The sequence below is a fragment of the Chiloscyllium plagiosum genome, unplaced genomic scaffold, assembly GCF_037043375.1.
Source record: "Chiloscyllium plagiosum isolate Xiang-an unplaced genomic scaffold, Cpla_swu_hap1 HiC_scaffold_3, whole genome shotgun sequence".
NCBI lineage: Eukaryota > Metazoa > Chordata > Chondrichthyes > Orectolobiformes > Hemiscylliidae > Chiloscyllium > Chiloscyllium plagiosum.
In genome coordinates, this window is record NW_028270141.1 from 24,238,003 (window position 1) to 24,259,610 (window position 21,608).

General features: G+C 38.8%; 1 protein-coding gene across 1 annotated transcript in view; it reads right to left on the reverse strand.

Moving 5' to 3' along the window:
- Positions 1-16,277: 16,277 nt before the first annotated feature.
- allc (allantoicase) overlaps positions 16,278-21,608 on the reverse strand; it is a 34,567-nt gene continuing 29,236 nt past the window's right edge. The window contains exon 12 of the mRNA XM_043678553.2: positions 16,278-17,002. Coding sequence (XP_043534488.2) covers positions 16,859-17,002 — 144 coding nt within the window. The 3' untranslated portion in view covers positions 16,278-16,858. The remainder of the gene's footprint in view (positions 17,003-21,608) is intronic.

A 21,608-nucleotide genomic window follows, 5' to 3' on the forward strand; every position in this document is an offset into this window, starting at 1 on the left:
GTCAGAGGGAAATGGGACTGTTTGGGTTACTCTTCAGAGGGTCGGTGTGGGCTTGTTGGGCCAAAGGTCCTGTTTCCACACTGTAGGGGATCTAATCTAAAAAAACACTATCCAGCCAGGTTCAAAAAGGTAAGAGAAACAACAAGGTGATTTGATAGTCATCGGGAAGCTTGGGGACATGACTGTTGACTGAATGATGTCTGCATTTGCTCAGCCCACTTCAGACTTTGCATCTCTTTTGTTTCTTTAATTGAATGTTACCATTCTGTTTGTCCTTGCAGCATTAAACCACTTATCACTCAATCTCGCCTGCCCTTCATACTCTCACAGACCTTCACTGTTGTTGTTCTCTTAACCTCACCCACTTTTTTTCTAACTTTCCCCATTACTAATGTTAGTGTTAACTGGTTAACTTATTTCTCTTTCAACCAAGCAGGCAGAACTGCACAGCATGTCCAGCATTCTAATTGTGCCAGGAGAAGAAGGCAGACATCTTATGACAATATCTGTACAAGGGTCGCCCAGGCCATACTCTTGTTTTCATCAATAAATATATCGCAATTGGTTAAGGACACCAAGTTAGGTGGCACTGCAGAAAGTTGCAAAACGATATAAGATTAGGTGAGTGGGCAAAATTGTGGCGGGTGAAATTCGATGTATGAAGGTTTGAGACATCCACTTTAGACCCAAGAAAAACAGAACAGAGGAGTATTTTTTTAAACAGTGAGGAACTAAGGCCTGCAATAGAGCACATTTTTCCCACAACAAAGGGAAAAACTATCGGGTTACTCCATGATCTTTTCCACAAAGTACCATTGCATAATTTATAATTTCATGACCTACAATATAAACTTGTCAAAAAAATATAACTTACGTTTTTTTGCAATTGATCGAGCAGCTTCTGTGCCATCTAAAACATTTCATAGTGGTCACTGTTATAATGCAGCAAAATGTGGTAGACAGCATGTCCTTGGCAATAAGATAATGCTAATACTAATTGGTAACACTAGCTGGAAGTAAAGCATCATTTTAGATGCTTGGACAAATGCCTTGTTCTTCAAATATTGTTGTTTTTTTTTGCTCGTCTGAAAAGGCACACAGGTCTGAGTTCATCAAACACATGAGGTACCTTCCACTCTAGGGACTTGTCCAGGTGCTACTAAATTAGAGATGTTGAGCATTGAAACAGACCATTCAATTCAACTCATCTATGCTGACCAGATATTCTAAATTAATCTAGTTCCATTTGCCAGCATTTGGCCCAAATTTCTCGAAACCCTTCTTATTCATGCATACATCCAGACAGTACAATTACATGTACTGTCGCAATTGTACCAGCCTCCATCTCTCCTCCAGCGGCTCATTCCATACATGCACCACACTCTGCATGAAAAAGTTTCCCCTTAGGTCCCTTTAAATCCCAGAGGTTTGTGGATGCAAAAATAAATGCTTGCATCCAACCAAACTCCATATTTCATACTGATGCCAACCAGTTCTGTACTTTCTACATTGTTCAAGTAATCTGTCCACTCAAACACAATTCATTTCCTCAGTTTATTGAAAACCATACTTCTGTCAAAAGTCTCCCTTGAACCTGGTCTGATATTAAGAGTAGACATCACTTCTTTCTGTGAACATTTTCAGTCTACCCAATCACATTCAAACAAAATTGCATACAGGTTTCTTGATAGGGATGTACCCAGACTTTTCGTAAGGTTAGTAACTGAACAGCAAATTGGCTTCGATTCAAATGCAAAGTAGAGGAAATTTAAGAAATAACATTTTTTTTAAAAAATCAATACAAGTGAATAAAATGGGGATTGTGGTTACACCTTTTTTTTAATCTCACTGTTGAATCCAGGAGACTGAGAGCTTGTACTTCCAAATAAAGCTGTTGGACTATAACCTGCTGTTGTGTGATTTTTAACTTTGTCCTCCCCAGTCCAACACTGGCACCTCCACGTCATTAAAAAAATGGACAAGGAGAAAGTGATCCTGAAGAATCCAACAGACACTTATTACAGCTTACTGACAAATATAAATTTTACATTTAAAAACACTTTTAAGTTATTCAATTAAACAGTAGCATGCCTCCAAAACAATGTCATGCTTCAAGTGGCATGAGTTAAGATGGAGTCTGAGACCAGCAAATCATCAAATTGCAGGTTATAATTCAGTGATGATATCATGAACATCTGTCTTAAAGGTACACTCTGAGACATAGCACAACACCAGCAGTTTAAGATGGCAGTGGGGAACAGGGATTCCATTATGCATTTCAATTCCTACAACAGGTGCATGTTGGTCCAGGGTGTGCAGCACAGACGTGAAAGTAAAATACTCACTGTTAATGAAGTACTGCTTAGCCAGTTTACCTACTGCAAGGCTTAGAATGTTCCGCTTAATAGTTGGCTGCCGATAGCTAAAGTTAATGAGTTTACCAAAGAACTCCACACTGATAAATCTGCAGAACAAGTGGTCTCCTATCTGCTGGAAAGTGAGACATGACCATATTTACAAAAGGTTGCATGGTGAAAGAGGAAACAGTGACAAACTTACTACTGAGGAGAGAGCTGCCATCTGTATTTGAAAATTGTGACAAGATACTCCACAGTCAAATTAGAATGCAATTTATTATTGCAGCCTGCAGACTTGCAAGACATGTTCAAGAAATTTGAAGACGAAAGTGAGTTGGACACAATGTTGCAACTAGCGAGGGCAGAAGATCGAGGGCGAATTTATCTGAGGGGGTCCTGCCAATTATTCTTTCTAAAGGAATGAGGATGGTCCTTGAGTCGAGAGAACAATTTATAAGATCTGCTCGCGTGGAGAAGGGGAACAGAAGTAGGTTGACCAGCAGTTTTATTGGAATATAGTCCAGGGTGCAGTTCATAGGTAAGTGAGATCAGGAGGATATGAAAACAAATGGTTAAAAAAAGACGGTATTTGAAGCCCCAAAGTGTTGTTAAGTCAGATTTTCACAACGAAAAGCTTGATCGGGTGAGTATCAAATGTGTTCAAGTTTGCATTCCCGGAACTTGGGGAGTAAAATCGGGAGTTAAATCAGGAGGAACAAAAAAAAATGATGGGAGAGAGTAGATATTTTACTGGAGTCAATGGCATCCAACTGGAGGTAAGAGATTAGTTGATTGGACCGGCAACTTCAGACGCAGACAATTGGAAGGCCTCAAGCCAGGCAATTGAGTGTTTGGAAGTGTGATTATAAGTAAATTGTGGGATTTATTTTTCAAGGACAATTGAGTTGGAAGCAGGTATGGCAAGTCATGGAAATGATTTCAACTGCTCCGTCCATGTTTGAGGCTGTGGGAATAGAAAGGTTACATGAGATACCAATTTGAAATAACCAAAAGAAATAAAATCTCTGCCCAGTTCTGATTTGCCAATCAGGAAAGCAACTCGTACATGGTATTGCCATCACACGATCATATACATTGCTGTGTGGAAAGCAAATCTAAGACATAGAAAGATGAGGGTGGTAAATGGGTTAGGGGACAAACAGGGGTTTGCAGTTGCTCTCAGTGGTGCTGATAAGGCATAGAAGCATGTGTCTTTCGTTAGCTCCACATTAAAGAAATCTAAATCTCAAACACAGCTTTTAGTTGTTGGCAACTGCTGGTTGACCAGTTCATACCCAGCGTCTGCTGTACTCAGAGCCAACGAATATTATTGAGTGGTTCACAAAAAGAACCCTCATTACTATTTATCTGATCAGCCTGTTCAGAGATGTTATTACGCATCTGTGGAAATGGTGGGACTAGAACCTGGGCCTCCTGGCTCAAAGATAGGAATGTTTGAGCACCCTAGGATCCCCATTCCTAAATGAATGGAGCAGATGCGTTTCAGATGGCAGCTAATGATACTAGAAAAGCTGCCTTTACAATATGTTAGCGCCTGTGGTGGATGAGTAAATCAAGAATTATACACTCAAAGCTGCTCCTTTTTAGTCCCAGGAAACTTGGTGTAACAACATTTCTTCTAGTCATTACAATGTCACTACAGGATTTAAGAGGAACATCACATACCGATAGGACCTGAATTGTTCCCAATGAGAAAAATATCTGTAAGGTCTAAGGCAAAAAAGCTCTGAAATTCACAGAAGAAGCATACAAAGGCTTCCAGATGAAGTTAGGCACTGAAAGCCTGTTTAGTTCAGAGCAATACAGACACACAGGAGCATCAGCCCAACAGCCATGCTGAGAGATGTCCATAGTTAACACTCAAATGGCCATTCACACACAATCAGAAAAGTTATCTTTCCATGGACATCAAGGAAAAGTGGCTGTATCTTCTAACAATACACTGAATCAAGCATTGTAGCTACTTAGAGTGACTTAACTCAGTATTGAAAGACTTGAATCTTCTATTAATAATTAGACATAAAATAGCATCAATGACCCCGCCATTCACCCCAGCCCACTCCTTCCACTGTCCACCTCACTCCAGCTTTCATCTGGAAATGTTGTTTTACTTTGAGACAGATATGGATTGCAATCACTGTGGCCAAAACCTCATGTGGAGGTAACTATTTGAGATATGAATGTACAGTGACACACAATATGGCGCTGTGTGCTGATATTTGCTTGCACTACATGGCATCTTGGAAGTTTACAATGGAGAAGGAGGAAGTTTAACCATTTTGTTGATATGACCTTTTTGCTGTTACAAGCAAAATTGGTGCCTCCAGGTCACCTTATAGGCATCAAATGTAATTCTCTTTTCTCTCCAAAGACAATAGACCAAACATACAGGATTCTAGGAAAAGAGTAGAGCATGAAATTAATGTTGGATAGCTCTTTTATTGCCAGCTCAATGGACTGAATGTCCTCCGTGCTGAATACTCTATCTTCCATAATATATAGGGAATGAGCAGATAGCAGCTTGAAGGCTGCAGACCTCTGCTTGATGTCCCCTCAAAAGATCCGCAGAATTCAGCTCAGTCAGCACTTTAAAGCATGCCTGCTTGTGTCCTTGACCCAGCAAGGATAAGGCAGCAGAGTAGGGGATTTAAATTTTAAAGGCTGTAGAGCAATTAATTTTAGAAGTGTTTTAATTATTTTTAATCTTCAATGAGCAGTGGCTGCCGGCTATGCTATGCCCTCTGCAGACAGGGGTTAGATGCACATTCTGGCTCACAGCAATTAATAGTTCCATTCACTATTGGTTTGTGAATAAACCAGGAACAGTCCACTTCATTTTCATGTGAGAACTGCATTTTCTCCGAAAAGGTCTATTCAGTTTAATGTTATATTCAAAATCAACATTAGTCACCAGAGAGATCAAGATGGAGATTGGTTTGATACCTGGTTTTCTGAGTGATGATTTTTGGGTTTGTATTTGTAAATATTGCAAAGACTAAAGCACAGGTAGAAGAAATTCCTCCCCCCACCCACCCCCAACCCCCAAGACAAGACTCCTGACAGGTTCTACAATCCTGGAAGAAATTTGGAATGATTTCAGTGGGGTGGGTGTCACATTCTGGTTTGGAACCAAAAACCCCCCCAGGCTTCCAACTTTTTAAGATAGCCCATATCTGTGTTACAGTGTATTATTTTTTGCACTTTTCTGTTACGGTAAACAAAAACTTAGAAGAGTGTTTGATTTCCATTCTGTAGTCAGGGAGGATCCAAGTCTTCCCAGAACAGGAATAGAAACCCTTCAGGGCGATAAGAAGGTTCATCCATGTTGAGAACAGAAGTGGTTGGTGATAAAAGTGCTGAAAATACTCAGTAGGTATGGCAGCATCTATGGAGACAGAAACTAAGTTGTTGTTTTGTTCCAATATGCCTCTCTTTGAGAACTCCTTTTAGTAATTGTGGCCTGACCAGATGAAGAGAGCTCAATCAGCACCCCTCTTTTTAACCCCCTCAGTTGACTGCTTTCAAGATTTTTTGTTCTTTTTAACATGGAGCTTTATCACACTTCAATTAAAACATTGTACTAGTCAAAATCATACAGCCAGTTACTAGGTTTTCCTGAGTAAAAGAAAGTTTTATTTTATTACTTACCCCAAGAAAAGTAATAAAATGTGGAATAAAACACAGATGAAAAGTTTAAAAAGGGAACGGGTTTAGTACAATAGGAACAAAAAAGCACATGCAGTTTAAAAAGTTCTTCGAATCCTCAAGTTTATACCGTTATCTTTTTGTGAAGGCCTGTATCCTCAGTGGTAACAAAATTTATAGAATCCTTGAGTTCTTGGTGAATGAATGTTTCTTCAATTTGCTTTATCATTAGTGCTGGCTTTTGAGATAAAAACAAGGCAATGAGGAGAATGAGGGTCTTCCAGTTTTGTTGTTACTAATCTATTTGTCTTTCTCTCTCTCTCTGCTGCTCTGTCAAACAGCTACTGAAATATGGTTCACTTGTGTGTCCCCAAGTCTGGTTTTCGGTCTGGATAGTTGCGACAACCTTTCATGAATGATAATTTATACAAATTGAACAAATGTCGACTAAACAGAAAGTGCAAATTTCTTCCTGTCTATTTCAGTTGATGATTTCTATATCTTTGAAGAAATTCAGTTCAGATGATTTGTTTACACCACACTGGTTTTTTGAACTTGCCTGAATTTGTGGCGAGGGAATCTCAACAGTCATTTTAGGCCCATATTTCGTTTTTTAAAAGATTCAGTCCAGGAAGGTCTCAGATATAAAAACCAGATGATAGAATTTGAACATTTATAATCTATGTTTTACCACCATCAAGACAGTTGACCTTTAGTAAACTGTCTCTCCATTTTCCTCACAACACTTTCAGCCCATCTTCCTTTGGCCTGATTTAGGTCTCAGGTGACCATTTTTCAAGGGGGAGAGTACCCTTTGACTTCTGTCCCCTCAGTGATGTGGACAGATCTGTTTGGTCATGGCAGGTAAATTAATCAATTAGGATATGGTGAACAAAAGGTCAAAACAACAGATAGAAATCCTTGGAAGTTGCACTTATCCCACCTCAAAGGTGAGAACATGATGTGAAGTGCAGAATTTCTGCTCTCATGCCTTGCTGTTCTTGTTCTCCTCAGTATTTTGCTGAAGTTTATACTGAAATCAAATTGCAACTTTTCACAGCTATTGAACTATGAGAAGGTCCTTGTTGTTCACTCCAACTCAGAAATCCTGATATGTCTCACAGCTGAAATATATAACCAACATGGCTGCACAGTCAAGGGCACATCTAATTCATTCTGACACTTAAGAATATGTTTATATTGATGTCAGTGGAGTGTTTACCTCACCAGCTTGTGGATCTTGCACAGATGACTACAAACCAAATATCAGCAGCCCAAATGACTGACTGAAATTATTTTTAATTGCTCATTTTTCCCAGTGAAAAACAACAAAAAAACTTTAGATTTTGATTTTCTGCACAGTTATTTTACAGGAAAATATATGTAGAGTTGTATTTGCATTCTTTAACCAAACAGAAACTCAGACTCCTGTAATATCAATTGAAGCATCACATCATCAGTGCTAATTGCACTTCGCATATTGATCTCACTATTCAGCAGTTCACATCCAAAGCGCAGCAATGAAATTTCAGATGGTGTAAAATGATTACTAAGGCCTCCGATGAAGCTGTCAGATTTGAGCAAGTGGCTATGCCAAATTCCATCAGTCAGGAGATCACTGATGATCAGGAAACATAAGCTACAACCTGCATGGAATTTACTGCAGTCATCTGCCTTATGAACTCATACCAAGCCAGTTTAAGTTTAGAATGGAGACTGAATTGAATCAGATAGTGTCATTGTATCCTTTCACAGAGAAATTAATTTTTCAATTACATCCATTATTTATACCATGTCTAGTCATGCATTCAGAAACTCAACATCTGTGATTAATTACCTTTTTTATTCCGATTGTCTCTTTCCGTTACTCCATTTTAGGTTTTTGTCATTTTATACGGCATTTATCAGGGTTGAATATTTCACTTTAATGCCTAACAGCGTATCACTAAGATTACTTGGTGCAAGTATAGTATATGCTTACCTCTCAATCTCTTAAATGTCTGAGCATGGACAACCATGTCCAAATGTATGCCACAAAACTTACATGACACCCAGTCAAGCTGCAGCATTTTCTGAAGTGCTGCCAGAAAGCATGCAACAGTGAGAAATGATTCTATTTTATTTTGTAAGTAAACAACTAAGAATTCAAACCTTAAATTATTATGTTTCAAACAATATTAATGGAAAGAATTTTTAAAATCAATTGAAATAAAAAGTATAAAATATCGACAAGGAATTCCTCACAGAGAAGTTGGGGAAGGCAAATGCAAAACTATCATGGGCAATGTGGAGCATGTCTTTAAATATATATCATTTGTGAGTTGGTTTTTGCAGTGTTTATGTTGTAAATACTTTATTCCAGGGAGATCCGAGCCATAGCTCATGCAAGGTAAATGTCCCACAATTTCCACAACACATGATTCCCAAAGAACCTTCTGAACACATTCATATTTGCACTTAAAAAAACATGAATTGAAATTCAAGATGTGTCATCTGGGCTCAGTGCTATTTCTCATTTGGTAGAAAAGTTCTAAATTCACCTTTAGTCATAGGGATGGGGAAGTGACTTCTGTGTAAAGTCAGTCAAATTAAATATGTCCCTCATTTGGCAGAGGATTAAAGCTTTGCACTGCAACGGTATACTAGAAGTTTGCAGGACACCATAGGTAAACAACAAGGCACACCATGCTGACAAAGGTTGTGAGATCCTGACTCATTATACCATTGCTTATTTATAATCTGTCTTGGCGTGTCATTATCATTTTCTGTTCCTGTTATCGCATTTCATCCTTCAGATAAAATTAGACCATTGGGCTATAAATGCCTCAGGATGGCTGTTTTGTGATCAGCTAATAGGAAAATATGTTTGTGTGTGTGTGTGTGTGTTACAGACATTCATAAAATTAAGCCCTTACTAGATTCAAGCACCTGATTGGATGTCTCAGGTTGGCTGAATTAGATGGACAGAAGAGGTTAAGATCAAATCTTAAGCTAGTATGCTTCAGAAACTACAAGTAACATCAGCACCTGAGCTGGCCATTCAGCCCCTTATGCCTGTTTTACTATTCAATACGAGCTTGGTTGATATGCACCCTAACTGCATCCACCTACCTTAGCTTTACATTCCTTAATACACTTCACTAGCAAAAATCTATTGATCACATATTTCAAATTATTAATTTATGGCTTTTTGTGGAAGATGGCTCTACACTTGGATGGGAATTACACAAGAAAGTGGTCCTTGAATTTTCTTCTCAGTGACTTTGCTCTGGTTTCAAGGTCTTTGACTCCTCCATGAGCAGACGTTTTGATCTGCTCTGTCAATCCTTTTCATTTAACCTAAATTATGCTTTAACCTTTTTTTTAAAGGAAAATAGAACCAGTTTGTGTACTTCCTTCTTCATTTACCTGTTAAAGTCTTGGGAAAATGCATTGAATTCCTTCCAAGGCCAACCTATCATTCTCAAATATAGTGTCAAGAACCATACAAAGTCCTCTTGATGTGGCATAATGATGACTTTGTATAGATGCAGAAAATTATAATTCCTTTTTATATTTTAGTCCCTTACATATAAAGGCTAATATTCTCTATATGTTTTTGATTATGTTTTGTATCTGTACACAGACCCTTACATTTCTTTTAAGCTCCACTATGCCCAACTCTTCCATGTGAAGAAATAATTTAATCTTTATTCATTCTTAAGTGGATGACTTCATACTGACCTGTACTGAAATTCATCTGCCATAGTTTCACCTATCTACTTAATCTAATAATATCTTTGTAATTCTATGCTTCAACCCCCACTACCTTCTACACCACCTTATCTTTATGCAATCAGTAAATTGGATATGTGGCTCTCTACTCTGTTACATAAGTCATTAACAAATATTAAGAACAGTTGAGGTCAGTACACAATATTATGAAACAGCATTAGTCAAGACAAATAGTGAAATCTGTCCAGGTGCACATTGAGTCAGCTCAGCTTTTCCCCATTGATAAACTGTAACTAGCCACTGTTCCTTCTTTCATTCTTAAGCATTAAAAGATGAAAGATCACAAAGGCCAAAATAAGCAGAAGAAAAACATTAATATCTACGTATTTTCAGACTTAGGAAAGAACTAATTTGGAGTTAGTGACAAAATGGGAACATGTTCCAAATGTGTGCTGCTGATGAGAGTTGAGAAATTGTGTTTATCACCAACAGTGCACACACAAATAAACTGATCCCATTGATTCTGGATTTCAATGCTCTGAGGATATAGGCAACAATTAGCGTCTTGTATGTATACTTTTTAAAAGTGGTCTGGTTTTAATACAAAGTTGCTGAATAGCTGAAAAGTGATGCCATATGGCTTGAGCTTTGGACCAAATGATGTATTTCAGCTAATATCGTTCTCTTAATTGCATTATTCAATTAAAGGTTTGTTTGACATTACAATGGTATGGTTGAATAGTATGAATCTTAACAATCAATATTATGAGCAGTAATAAACTAAACTCATCCATTTGTGCTAATATTCTCTCAAAGAATTTAAAAAACATATTATTAATCTAACATCAACATAATCATTACACATATTTTTTTATTGATTGTAATGAATTAGTCATGGTCAATTTGATGGTGCACCTTCACAATGTGGGAAAACATTTCTTCTATGAACCACATTCTTGCTAGCTGGGATGTAAGCCTGCTGGATTTCTATCAGGCACATAAGTGGTCACTTAGAGGTCCTTTTTGTGTATCCCTTCAAGTGACAGTGATGACCTACCTCATCTGTTGACCAATCTGTGATGGCAGCCATTGTGCGCAGCCATGTGGCCTCAGAGGCCAAGTTGCTGGTGAAACAGCAAGCCAAAGTCAGGACTGGCAGACAAGGTAGGCAACGTTTTGTGGTAGGGACTGCAGGTTTAAAGAAACAAAAAGAGGGGATACTGGAGATCAGGCAAAAGGATGGAAGAAGTGGTGTAAAGTAGTCAGCCTCTGACCCCTCGCCCAATGATCATACAAAGAAATAGGTGAAGGACCTCACACCCCTAGCTGGCAGCAGGCCAACCATTTTACCAATCATGAAGGCTGCCACTGTTCATGTTTGCCAGGAACAGAGAATCACAGCCCTGGCATGGAGGGCTATTAGTTGTAATTAATTGATCATTGAAGGGTCTTAATAAGTAGCTGGGTGTTAAAGTTGAGCTTAAGTTTCTTTTGGTGTAATGGTAGAGTCCTTACCTCTGGGCAGGGAAGCCTGTATTCAAATCCAACCAACTCCAGAGGTGTGAAATAGTAACTCTGAACAGGTTGCTTCGAAAATAATCTTAAAGTTGAGCAAGGGTCCCAGAGTTGACAAGAAGATGGTGGGTATGGGAATTATCTTCTTCTCCCATTACTTTTGCCACCACTCCTTTTGGGAAGTGACAATTCCAATCGGTGAGTTCTCACACTTCTGAGCTGACATTGCTGCTACTTCAAGTATCTGCTGCATATATAAATACAAGAGACCTGGGGTAAAGTATCTGCCTTAAGTGCTCCTAGTCCATGGACCAGGAGCACAGCTGTAGAATTTGATTGTACTTAAACTTTGCAAGTGTTCCAGCCATCAGGATGAACTCATCGATGTATTAATAAGATTTGAACCTGAAACCTCAGTTGTCTGTTCCCTTACTGATGCTGTCTAATCTGCTGCATAGTTGCAGCTAGGAGAAAGTGAGGACCGCACATGCTGGCGATCAGAGTCAAAGAGTGTGATGCTGGAAAAGCACAGCAGGTCAGGCAGCATTCGAGGAGCAGGTTAATCGATGTTTCAGGCATAAGCTCTTCATCAAGAATGAGGCTTGTGGGCCAAAGGGGGTTGAGAGATAAATGGGAGGGGTCGGAGGAAGTGGGAAGATTGGAAGGAGAAGTTGTTGAAAGTGAAGACAGTTCAGCCAGTTGAATGAGTATGTCAGTGGAAGGTACTGGTTGGGTCAGCATGAGAGGAAGAAACAGAGGGCTTGGAAGCCTTCATCATGGTGGATAGATGTGTACAGGAACTGGAGGTCCAAGATGAAGATAAGTCCAGTCCTGGACTTTGGCTGTGGTGTGCCAGCAGCAACTTGGCTTCGCTCACAATGGCCAGGGAAATGGAAGTCATGGAGGAAGTGGAGGGCATGGATGGTGCCCCAAATGTAGGTGGGGAGTTCCTGGTCTAAGGGAGACAGGACAGTGTCAAGGTATGTAGAGGTAAGTTCGGTGGGGCAGGAGCAGGCTAAGACAATGTGTTGACTGGGGCAATCAGGTTTGTGTATTTTGGGTAGGAGGGACGTGGAGGGCATGCCACCCCCTCCCCCTCCCCCTCCCATTTATCTCTCAGCCCCCCCTGGCCCAAAAGCCTTATTTCTGATGAAGGGCTTATGCCTGAAACTTCGTTTCTTCTGCCCTCAGATGCTGCCTGACCGGCTGTGCTTTTCAAGCACCACACTCTTTGACTCTATAGTTACAGTGTTTTATGGCTTTGGTTTTCAGCACATGAAGTATTTTACTCATCACCTTCTATATTCGATTGTCTCGCCAATTCCCAAAACTAATCTGCTGTTCGATTCAAGGTTCACTACCTTCTTTAATTGTCTGAGATAAAAAATCTCATCAAGGGCTTTCTGAAAGTACACGTATCAAAAACTTATTGGCTAACTCTCCTCCTCTCATTTCAGTTACCTCCTCAAAGAATTCCAGTAGATTAGTGAGGCATGACCTATTGCTTGAAAACTCATACTGATTGCTACTTATGGTTTCTATGCTCTTTGCATGAACAGCAAAATGTCACGTAAATGCGAAAGCACTTTTTTCCACAAAGGATGTTTGTTGAACTAATTCATTGTTATATTTTGCAATTCTGTATTTAAAGTCTATGCTCAAGGTTACTTCCGTAACCCTGGTGGGGAAATTTCCATGACACTAAAAATGTTACAGCATCATGAAATGCCTAATATATATGGATTTTCATGAAAATTTTGTTGAGCTCGTATATCCAAAGAAGTCCCAGTTAGGAAAGTTATGCCAATCTTGGATGAATTTTCTTAAAGAGCTTGGCATCTTTCCAATTCTCCAAAAGACGACCTTCTTTTACTTGTAGCAGACGGAATCCAATGTTCATCCAGAAAAGTAACGACTCTGCACTTGTAGTGAGTAATTTATATATTTTTATCACATTAAGTGGTCTGGAAATTTTAAAGGTCTCCATCCACTGAAGATACATGAAATATCTAAGTAGAATACGCTTACTCCCTGCTCATCATTACAGGGATCCAAATAAAATTGTAATTTTACATCACTTCACATTGAAATTAAAGTGCTTGCATTATTTAGCCCTGCACATCTTCAGTTAATGAATAACTCCCAAATCTAGAACTTTATAAGAGTTTTTTCCATCCTGGAGACAAACTTGATCTCTTTGCCATATACAACGATCTATTGTTTCTTCAGCAAACCAGAAACACAATTAGTGCAACTTACCCTTAGTTTTTTTTCAGCAGATAAACATTAACTTACCCAATCTGCACAGTCTGGAAGTAGTAAAACTGATATATCTATTTATTTCCTCTTTACACCATTTTCTTTACTTCCTTGAAAGCAGGGGCATCGAGAAAATACTACTTTAGCCAAGTCGTTGAAAATGTAGAAAATTGTGAATGCAGTAAAGACCAATCAGCTTATTAAATCAGCCCAACAAGTTTTTCTCTCCCCACAGATACATCTATCATAGAAAGGCTTCCATCCATATATGACATTTCATGACCTCAGAACTTTCTAAAATGCTTTACTGCTAATTAAGTTGTTTTGAAGTGCAATCACTCTGTGTAACATAGGAAATGTAGCTGCCAATTTATACGCAGCAGGTTCTCACAGACAGCAATCATTTCAGCTACTGGTTGCAAGGCAAACGTTGGTTAAGATGCTCCTGCTTTTCATTAAATCACATGTGATCTTTTATATCTACCAGAAAAGTGCAAAGGATCTGCATTGTAGTGTCTTAGCTGAAAGATGGAATTACCGAAGGTAATAAATAAGACAGTGAGTACATATTCAGTTATCCATCTTTATGTTATATATCCTCTTTGATCATTTCATCAAAAATTACTCAATTTAATGCTAACACAGATGGCACCCACATAACATTTAAAACATTGTCTTTTATCAGTGATTTCTTTTAAGCACAAACAATATTGAACTAAGCTTATTAGCTTCTATTTAAATTGTATTTGCCCCCTAATCCTATAATATTGATCAGACATTTTAAAAAAGTAAAATATTGTTGTGCTTCTGTTCGCCGAGCTGGGAATTTGTGTTGCAGACGTTTCGTCCCCTGTCTAGGTGACATCCTCAGTGCTTGGGAGCCTCCTGTGAAGCGCTTCTGTGATGTTTCCTCCGGCATTTATAGTGGTTTGTCTCTGCCGCTTCCGGTTGTCAGTTCCAGCTGTCTGCTGCAGTGGCCGGTATATTGAGTCCAGGTCGATGTGTTTGTTGATAGAATCTGTGGATGAGTGCCATGCCTCTAGGAATTCCCTGGCTGTTCTGTGTTTGGTTTGTCCTATAATAGTAGTGTTGTCCCAGTCGAACTCATGTTGCTTGTCATCTGTGTGTGTGGCACGTCTGCAACACAAATTCCCAGCTCAGCGAACAGAACCACAACAACGAGCACCCGAGCTACAAATCTTCTTACAAACTTTGAAAAGTAAAATATCCCTAATAATAAAGAGATGATTAAACTATTGAAAGTAATTCATTGCTGTCTACCATGTGTCAAGGCAATACATTTTACACATAAGGGAGTAGTAGGATGGACATTACATTTGTTTATATTGTTTCATAAACATACTTGGAACACATTTCTTTCCTTAAAATGTTAAGACAACCATTAATCGCTAGCATGTCCATTAAAATAGCACAAAGAAATGTTGTACCAGTGCTTAACCGATTGCACAATAATACCATTGCCTGTAACTTGTGGCCCTCAATTAGCTGAATGCATACATTCAACATATCTATATTTCAAATTAGAGAGTTCTGGATATAAGTTTGCTCGCTGAGTTGGAAGATTCGTTTTGAGATGTTTCTTCACCACACTATGTAACAAGATCAGTGAGCCTCTGGTGAAGCGCTGGTGTTATGTTCCACTTTCTTTTTATGTGTTTAAGTTTCCTTGGGTTGGAGATGTCATTGCCTATTTGGTGATTACATTTCCTGTGTTGGTTTTGTCATATCCGTTTTTTTTGCTCAGAGGGTGGTAGATGGGGTCCAAATCGATGTGTTTGTTGAATGAGTTCTAGTTGGAATACCATGCTTCTAGGAATTCTCGTGCATGCCTCTGTTTGGCTTGTCCGAGGATGGATGTGTTGTACCAGTCAAAATGGTGTCCTTCCTCATCTGTATGGAAGGAAACTAGTGATAGTGGGTCATATCTTTTTGTGGCTAGTTGATGTTCATGTATCCTGGTGGCTAGTTTTCTGCCTGTTTGCCCAATATAGTGTTTGTTACAGCTCTTGCAAGGTATTTTGTAAATGATGTTTGTTGTCTGTATAGAATCTTTTAAGTCCACTAGATCCTATACAGATTTACAAAATACTTTGCAAGATCAAGTATCCTTACATACAGATGAGGAAGGACACCACTTTGACTGGGACAACACATCCATCCTGGGACAAGCCAAACAGACACGCACAACAATTCTTGGAAGCATGGCAATCCAACTAGAACTCTATCAACAAACACATTGATTTGGACCTTATCTACCACCCCCAAGAAGAAGAACAGGAAATGGCATTTCCAACACAGGAAATTACACCACCAACCCAAGGAAACCTAAACACATAAATAGAAAGCAAGACATAACACCAGTGTTTCACCGGAGGCTCACTGATGACGTTACCTAGTATGGTGGCAAAACTTCTGAAAATGAACCTTCCAGCTCAGTGAGCAAACTTACATCCAGAACCTCAACCTGAACTACAAATCTTCTCAAAACTCTTTAAATTAGAGAGTGTTATCAAATATTGCTTAAGAGTGAAAAAGAGGCTCTAAAAGCCTGCATGCATCCTATTCAGTTCTGAAATAAGCCAGATTAAAGTGTAGAGATATGCTGGCGATTTAAGTTAATCTTGAATATGCCACAGCCTGGCAATTGCTACTTCTAGGGGAGTCCATTTAAGGTAGAACTTCCCCATCATCAGTAGATGAGGAGAAGGAGGAGGTCACCTCAAACATGAGGACTCAGATATAGCCGGGTGAAAATAGACATTCCATTCCATTTGCTTGCAAGAATCCCTATGTTTGTATCTAATCAGCTCTCCTTGCAAAGGGTGGGGTGAGATGGACAGGGGTGGGGAGAAGGTGGTGTTTAATAGACCCCTTAAAATTGAATTGATAGGCACAACCACTACAGAGCAAACAAGATAAAGGCGTTGACAATTCTTCCCTTGGCAACAATTCTTCATTTTACTCAAAACAAGGAAACCTCCACAACCTCAATAATTTACTCAAGCAGAGATTAGAACCAGGATTTACAGAGATATTTGAACACATTATTTATAAGTTATAAAATCAGACTAGTTAAGATTTCATGTAGGTTCATTGCCTTCGCAACTCTACTGCAGTAATAAAAATGATATAATTGGGATTTGAGAGAAGATTTCTGTCATAATTTTCATCTTCTAGCTTCCTCATAAGAAGCCTATAGTTTAGTAATTCAAATGACACAAGACAAACTGGAACAAAGAAAAGTTGGCAATCCAGCACAAGTATATTTCTAGCAAAATTGATATAATTGAGAGAAAAAAATTGCAATGCATTTGTAGAGATTCTTTTCACAGGTTTCCTGAGGGAAGAGTGCACGGAATTCCCAAGAGCCGCATCCTACTGATCCCACCATCTGGCTTAATTGTCAGTCGCACATGAGTTAGAATATCTTTCATTTCTGTGGGGTAGGAGTGTTGCTGGTGTGGTTTGAGCTAAAATTGAAATAAAACGGAAAAAGCAGTCATTACATGCTAACTATGATGAAAACTGTTTTGGAAACTTACCTTTTAGAAGGAGATGAAGCATAAGAAGAATTATGAGCTATTGCCCTCACAATGAGATCATGTACCAATGACACAATGAAGCATTCTGACACAGAATCAAACAATAGAGGATGCCACAGGTATTAGACCTCATAATGAGCTGCTTAGTCCCATGTCCCTTGTCTTTTGCATGTTATTCTAATGTTATGTTTCACTTTCCTAATTTACATCACTTGTACTTTTAACCAAGCAAAAGGAGTAACAGAAGATAATCAAACACTTTTTTTCATTAAAGTAATCCCCCTTAATTGAAACAACACAAGAGCAGAAGTGTAAATTTTATCCTATAACAGTGTACTGAAGTAATTAAAGGAAGCATGTTATGTTGTCAGGAGGATAAAGAGTGACAGAACTAGTATGTTAGAATGGTCCAAGATGTCATTAACAGAATGAAGTGTGGTTATCAGTACTCTAAATTATGATCCTTTCAATAGATTTTTTTTTGGATTTTAAGGAATAGATTTTATTGACCTGAACTCCAAGTACTACCTGAGGGAAGAATATCAAGGATGACATGTCTTAACAATATCAATTTTCTTTATTACTTTATAATTGAGATGAAGGTCTAAGACAAGTTTAAAAGGCTTAAGTCCCCAAGTTAGTTGACATTTATAACAGAGCGCTGAGGAAGAAACTGATGACAATCATTATGAAAGAGTCAACGTACAGTGTGCGGAAAAACAGATTGAAAGCAGTAGTGCACAACCAATATAGTGCACATATTCAAAATAGTGATAGTGGTTATATTGTTATTAACACGGAGGATAATTCCAGATCACCTACAGACGTACTGAACCTTTAATTGCAATGAGAATTTGTATAGGGGTCATACAGCCAAAAAATGGCTCAGAATACAAATTTTGAGCAATGAAATTCAGTTATTATCTGTAAGAGTTGTATGGATTGTGCTTAGCCTCAAGCAAGATGATGGAATGTCACACCAGATGGGTGTTAAGGAAATTTCAAAGAGAAGGACTTCAAATGGGGAAAAACTGAACTGCAATCTCCTTTTAGTCATCTCAGACTGTGAAAATGATGGAAGAAAAGAAATCAGTCTTGGCAAGAAACATTTTTGTTTTCTGATTTCAAGAATACACAAAAAAGGGAGTTATAAGCCAGTTTTAACCCTGGTCTGTGTACCTTGTTGCAACCAACTTGGGGCTGGAGGTGAGTTTAACAATTTGGGGTATCCCATCTGGAACTGTTATAAATTAGGAAACCACATGCAGGGACTGGTCCTATCAGGACACAAGCATCTACAGACCTACTCAATTCTAGGCAAAATAATTCACCTAATTATCAACATCAAAATTAAACATAACTCAATAAATAGTAGTCAACATGGTTTTAAAACTAACAGTTATGCCTGATAAATTACCCTGATTTTCTGAACGAAATAACTCAAGCGGACTGTAATAAATACTGCAACATTGTTTAAAAAGGCACTGATAAGGTTCATGGGAAGGGCTAACACCTTAGCTCACATGAGCAAGATTAGGCCATTCAGCCTTCTAGCCTACTCACCACTTGCTGGTCGATCTCTACGTCAATTCCATTTTCTTAGCTCTCATACTCAGCATATCCAACTAACACAAAGCAGCAATCAATAAATACTGAACTATCTTGCCAAAGAGGCAGAATACAAGTCAGACCTTTGGTCAAAGTAACAACGTGAGCATTGTGACCAGTCCTGGTGGCTTAGGTCAGACAAGACATACAGGTGCTTGAGCAGTGCAGACAACAGATCATTGGTGTCTCGGGTCAGCATGAGGAGGAGAAACAAAAGCATTTTTAGTGCAAAGAAAAAGAAGCCCCACAAGTGGTTACCATGTCCAAGTAGGTGAGATATTATTAATTCTGAATAATATTTTGAAATAAACTGGGAACAAGCCAAGAGGACATAGCTTAAAACTAATTAAACATTAATTTCAGGACTGCCGTCAGGAAGTTACTTTTCACAGGGATTAATTAACTCACACTTAGGAACAGGACATTAAGCCTGTCCCACCCAGCCTCATAATCATTAAATATTGTTGCAGGTGGGAAAACAGATAGTGAAACTCATTGTAAGTAGTGCAAACCGGGCAGAGGTGGGAGTCACTGAGTATCAAGAGGGTTGTTAATACGTTGGAAATAATTCTGAGAAGTGTACCAGACAAATACCTGGAAGGGAAAGGTCACCTTATAAGGAAGGATTGGACAGACTAGACTTATAACTGCTGGAACTCAGAAGTAAGAGGCAAGTTGATTAAAGCATACAGGATCCAGCAAGGTCCTAACAGGGTCTTTTTTGAAAAATACAGATCTGCCATTTAAAAAGGGATAGACAAATTCTTTTTCTCTTAAATGGTCATGAGCCATTAGAACTCTCCCTGAAAAGATAGTGGAAGCAGAGGCTTCCAATATTTTTAAGATATAAGTGGATAAATTCTCATCAAGCAAGGGGATTAAAGGTTCGGTGAGAAATTTTGGATTTGAGGTTACAATCAAATCAGCCACATTCTCAGTAAATGGGGTGGCATGGTGGCTCAATGATTTCATCTGCTGTCTGTTAGCACCAGGGACGGAGGTTCAATTCCACCCTTGAGCAGCTGTCTGTGCAGAGTATGCACATTCTCCTGGTGTGTGTGTGTGTGTGTGTGTGCGCGCGCGCGCGCTCTGGTTTTCTCCCCCAGTCCAAAGATGTGCAGGCTAGGTGGGTTAGCCATGGAAAATGCAAGGTTGTAGGGATAGAGTAGGAGGGGCAGTGTGGACTTCATGGGCTGAATGGCTTGCTTCCACACTGCAGGGTTTCTATGATAAATGGTGGCGCAGGGTCAAATAGCTAATGGCTGTTCCTGGTCCACATACTCTAATCCTTTGAATGGGTAGTCCATCAATAGAAGCCAAGCACTGAGAATTGTAACTTGTACAAATTGTAACTTGTAGCCTGTGGTAGGATTTCTCAAGAATATCAGATTAGCAGTGACACTGTAAAGGTTAAAGGAGTTGTTAATTAAAGAGACATTATAACATTTATTGGCAGTAACTAAGCTGAAACATACCCTGAAAGGAAGTTACAAGGACATAGTTGAAGGTTACAAGCTATATGAATTAAATAGTTGTTGATTTTATTTCCACAATTAGGTTCAGATATTTAAATTCACACTTATTTATTGTTGGTAAAGAATTAACCCAAAAGCAGACTCAACAATGGAAATCTCCATTTATTTCAGCTCCCCCATCCCTGAACCACTAGAGAGAAGGATTATTTAAAGTTCAACTTGTTCCTCATTTGAAAGAAAACACTAACTATATTAGCAAAATAAAGCAGCTGCACTGTCAAGAGGAAGACATAAGTCTGTGAAAGTCCTGAAGTTGCTGTTTCACACAACAGCCCCTGAAACAGCTCTCTGACAGAACAAAACAACTGCCAAAAAAAAAGCAATTCCCATCCCCAAGGTAGATCTGCAATGTACTGCATGAATAAACCCAACCATTACTCCCACCGTGCAGGATTCTGAACAGGTAAGAGGTTTCAAAACATGACATGATCCTGAAGAATGCCCATCAGAGAGCTAAGACCACCACACGTAAAAAATTAACAAGCTTTGGAGCCTGCAGTGACTCATTTTATGGAACACATTCTTTTTCTAACCAGACATACAACCTATTTTATATGGTCGACTTGCACAGAGGGTCAAGCAGTTTTCACACAAAAGGAGCATCTGTTTAGAATGTTTAATCATTAAATTTTCTTGAGGAAAGGAGACCAACATAGAAAATGGAAATATTTTGTTTAGGAACCTGATTTTCAAATTGAAAGTGATATTTGAAGAAAAGAGCAAGATCTCCTATTGCATAAATGTATAAATTTGTTATTTTTATAGACCATTTAGTCATAGAGGTCTACAGCATGGAAACAGGCCCTTCGGCCTAATTTGTCCATACTGCCCTGATCAATAGGATTTATTGACTGAAGAGACAACAGTACAAATAACAGCCCTTCAACAAACAATGAGGTCAATAGGAAATACAAAGAGGGGTACGACTGAGTTAATTTGGATTTTACAGGCCAGACACTTGAGATAGTGAGGGAACTTAGCCAAGGACAGCAAAATCCAAAATAGATGCAATATATCATTAAGATCTGAATTTTTGCAGGTTAGGGTAGATTTCCAAGTTGGCTAAAATTGACCAGAGCTCCAATACCAGGCCCCTTCCCTGAACTTACCATTCACCTTTTTAATTGGGGTGAAGCAAGTTGCAATCTGCATACCTGTGGTTCATAAGGTTTGAGCTGTACCTATAAAATGGCAGCACTTTCACAGGTCAAATTTTCATTAGTGAGATCTCCAAAGTACAAGATAAAAGATCCACATTTTTCAAGAAAAGATCTAAATTTGACAGAGTTCTTTGGAGAGATATGGTATCTTTTCAAAGAGACAAGAGAACCATTTTGGATAGATCCAGACAGACCAGTTAGAGAGGTTATTGAGCCTTTGGAAGAGGTCAA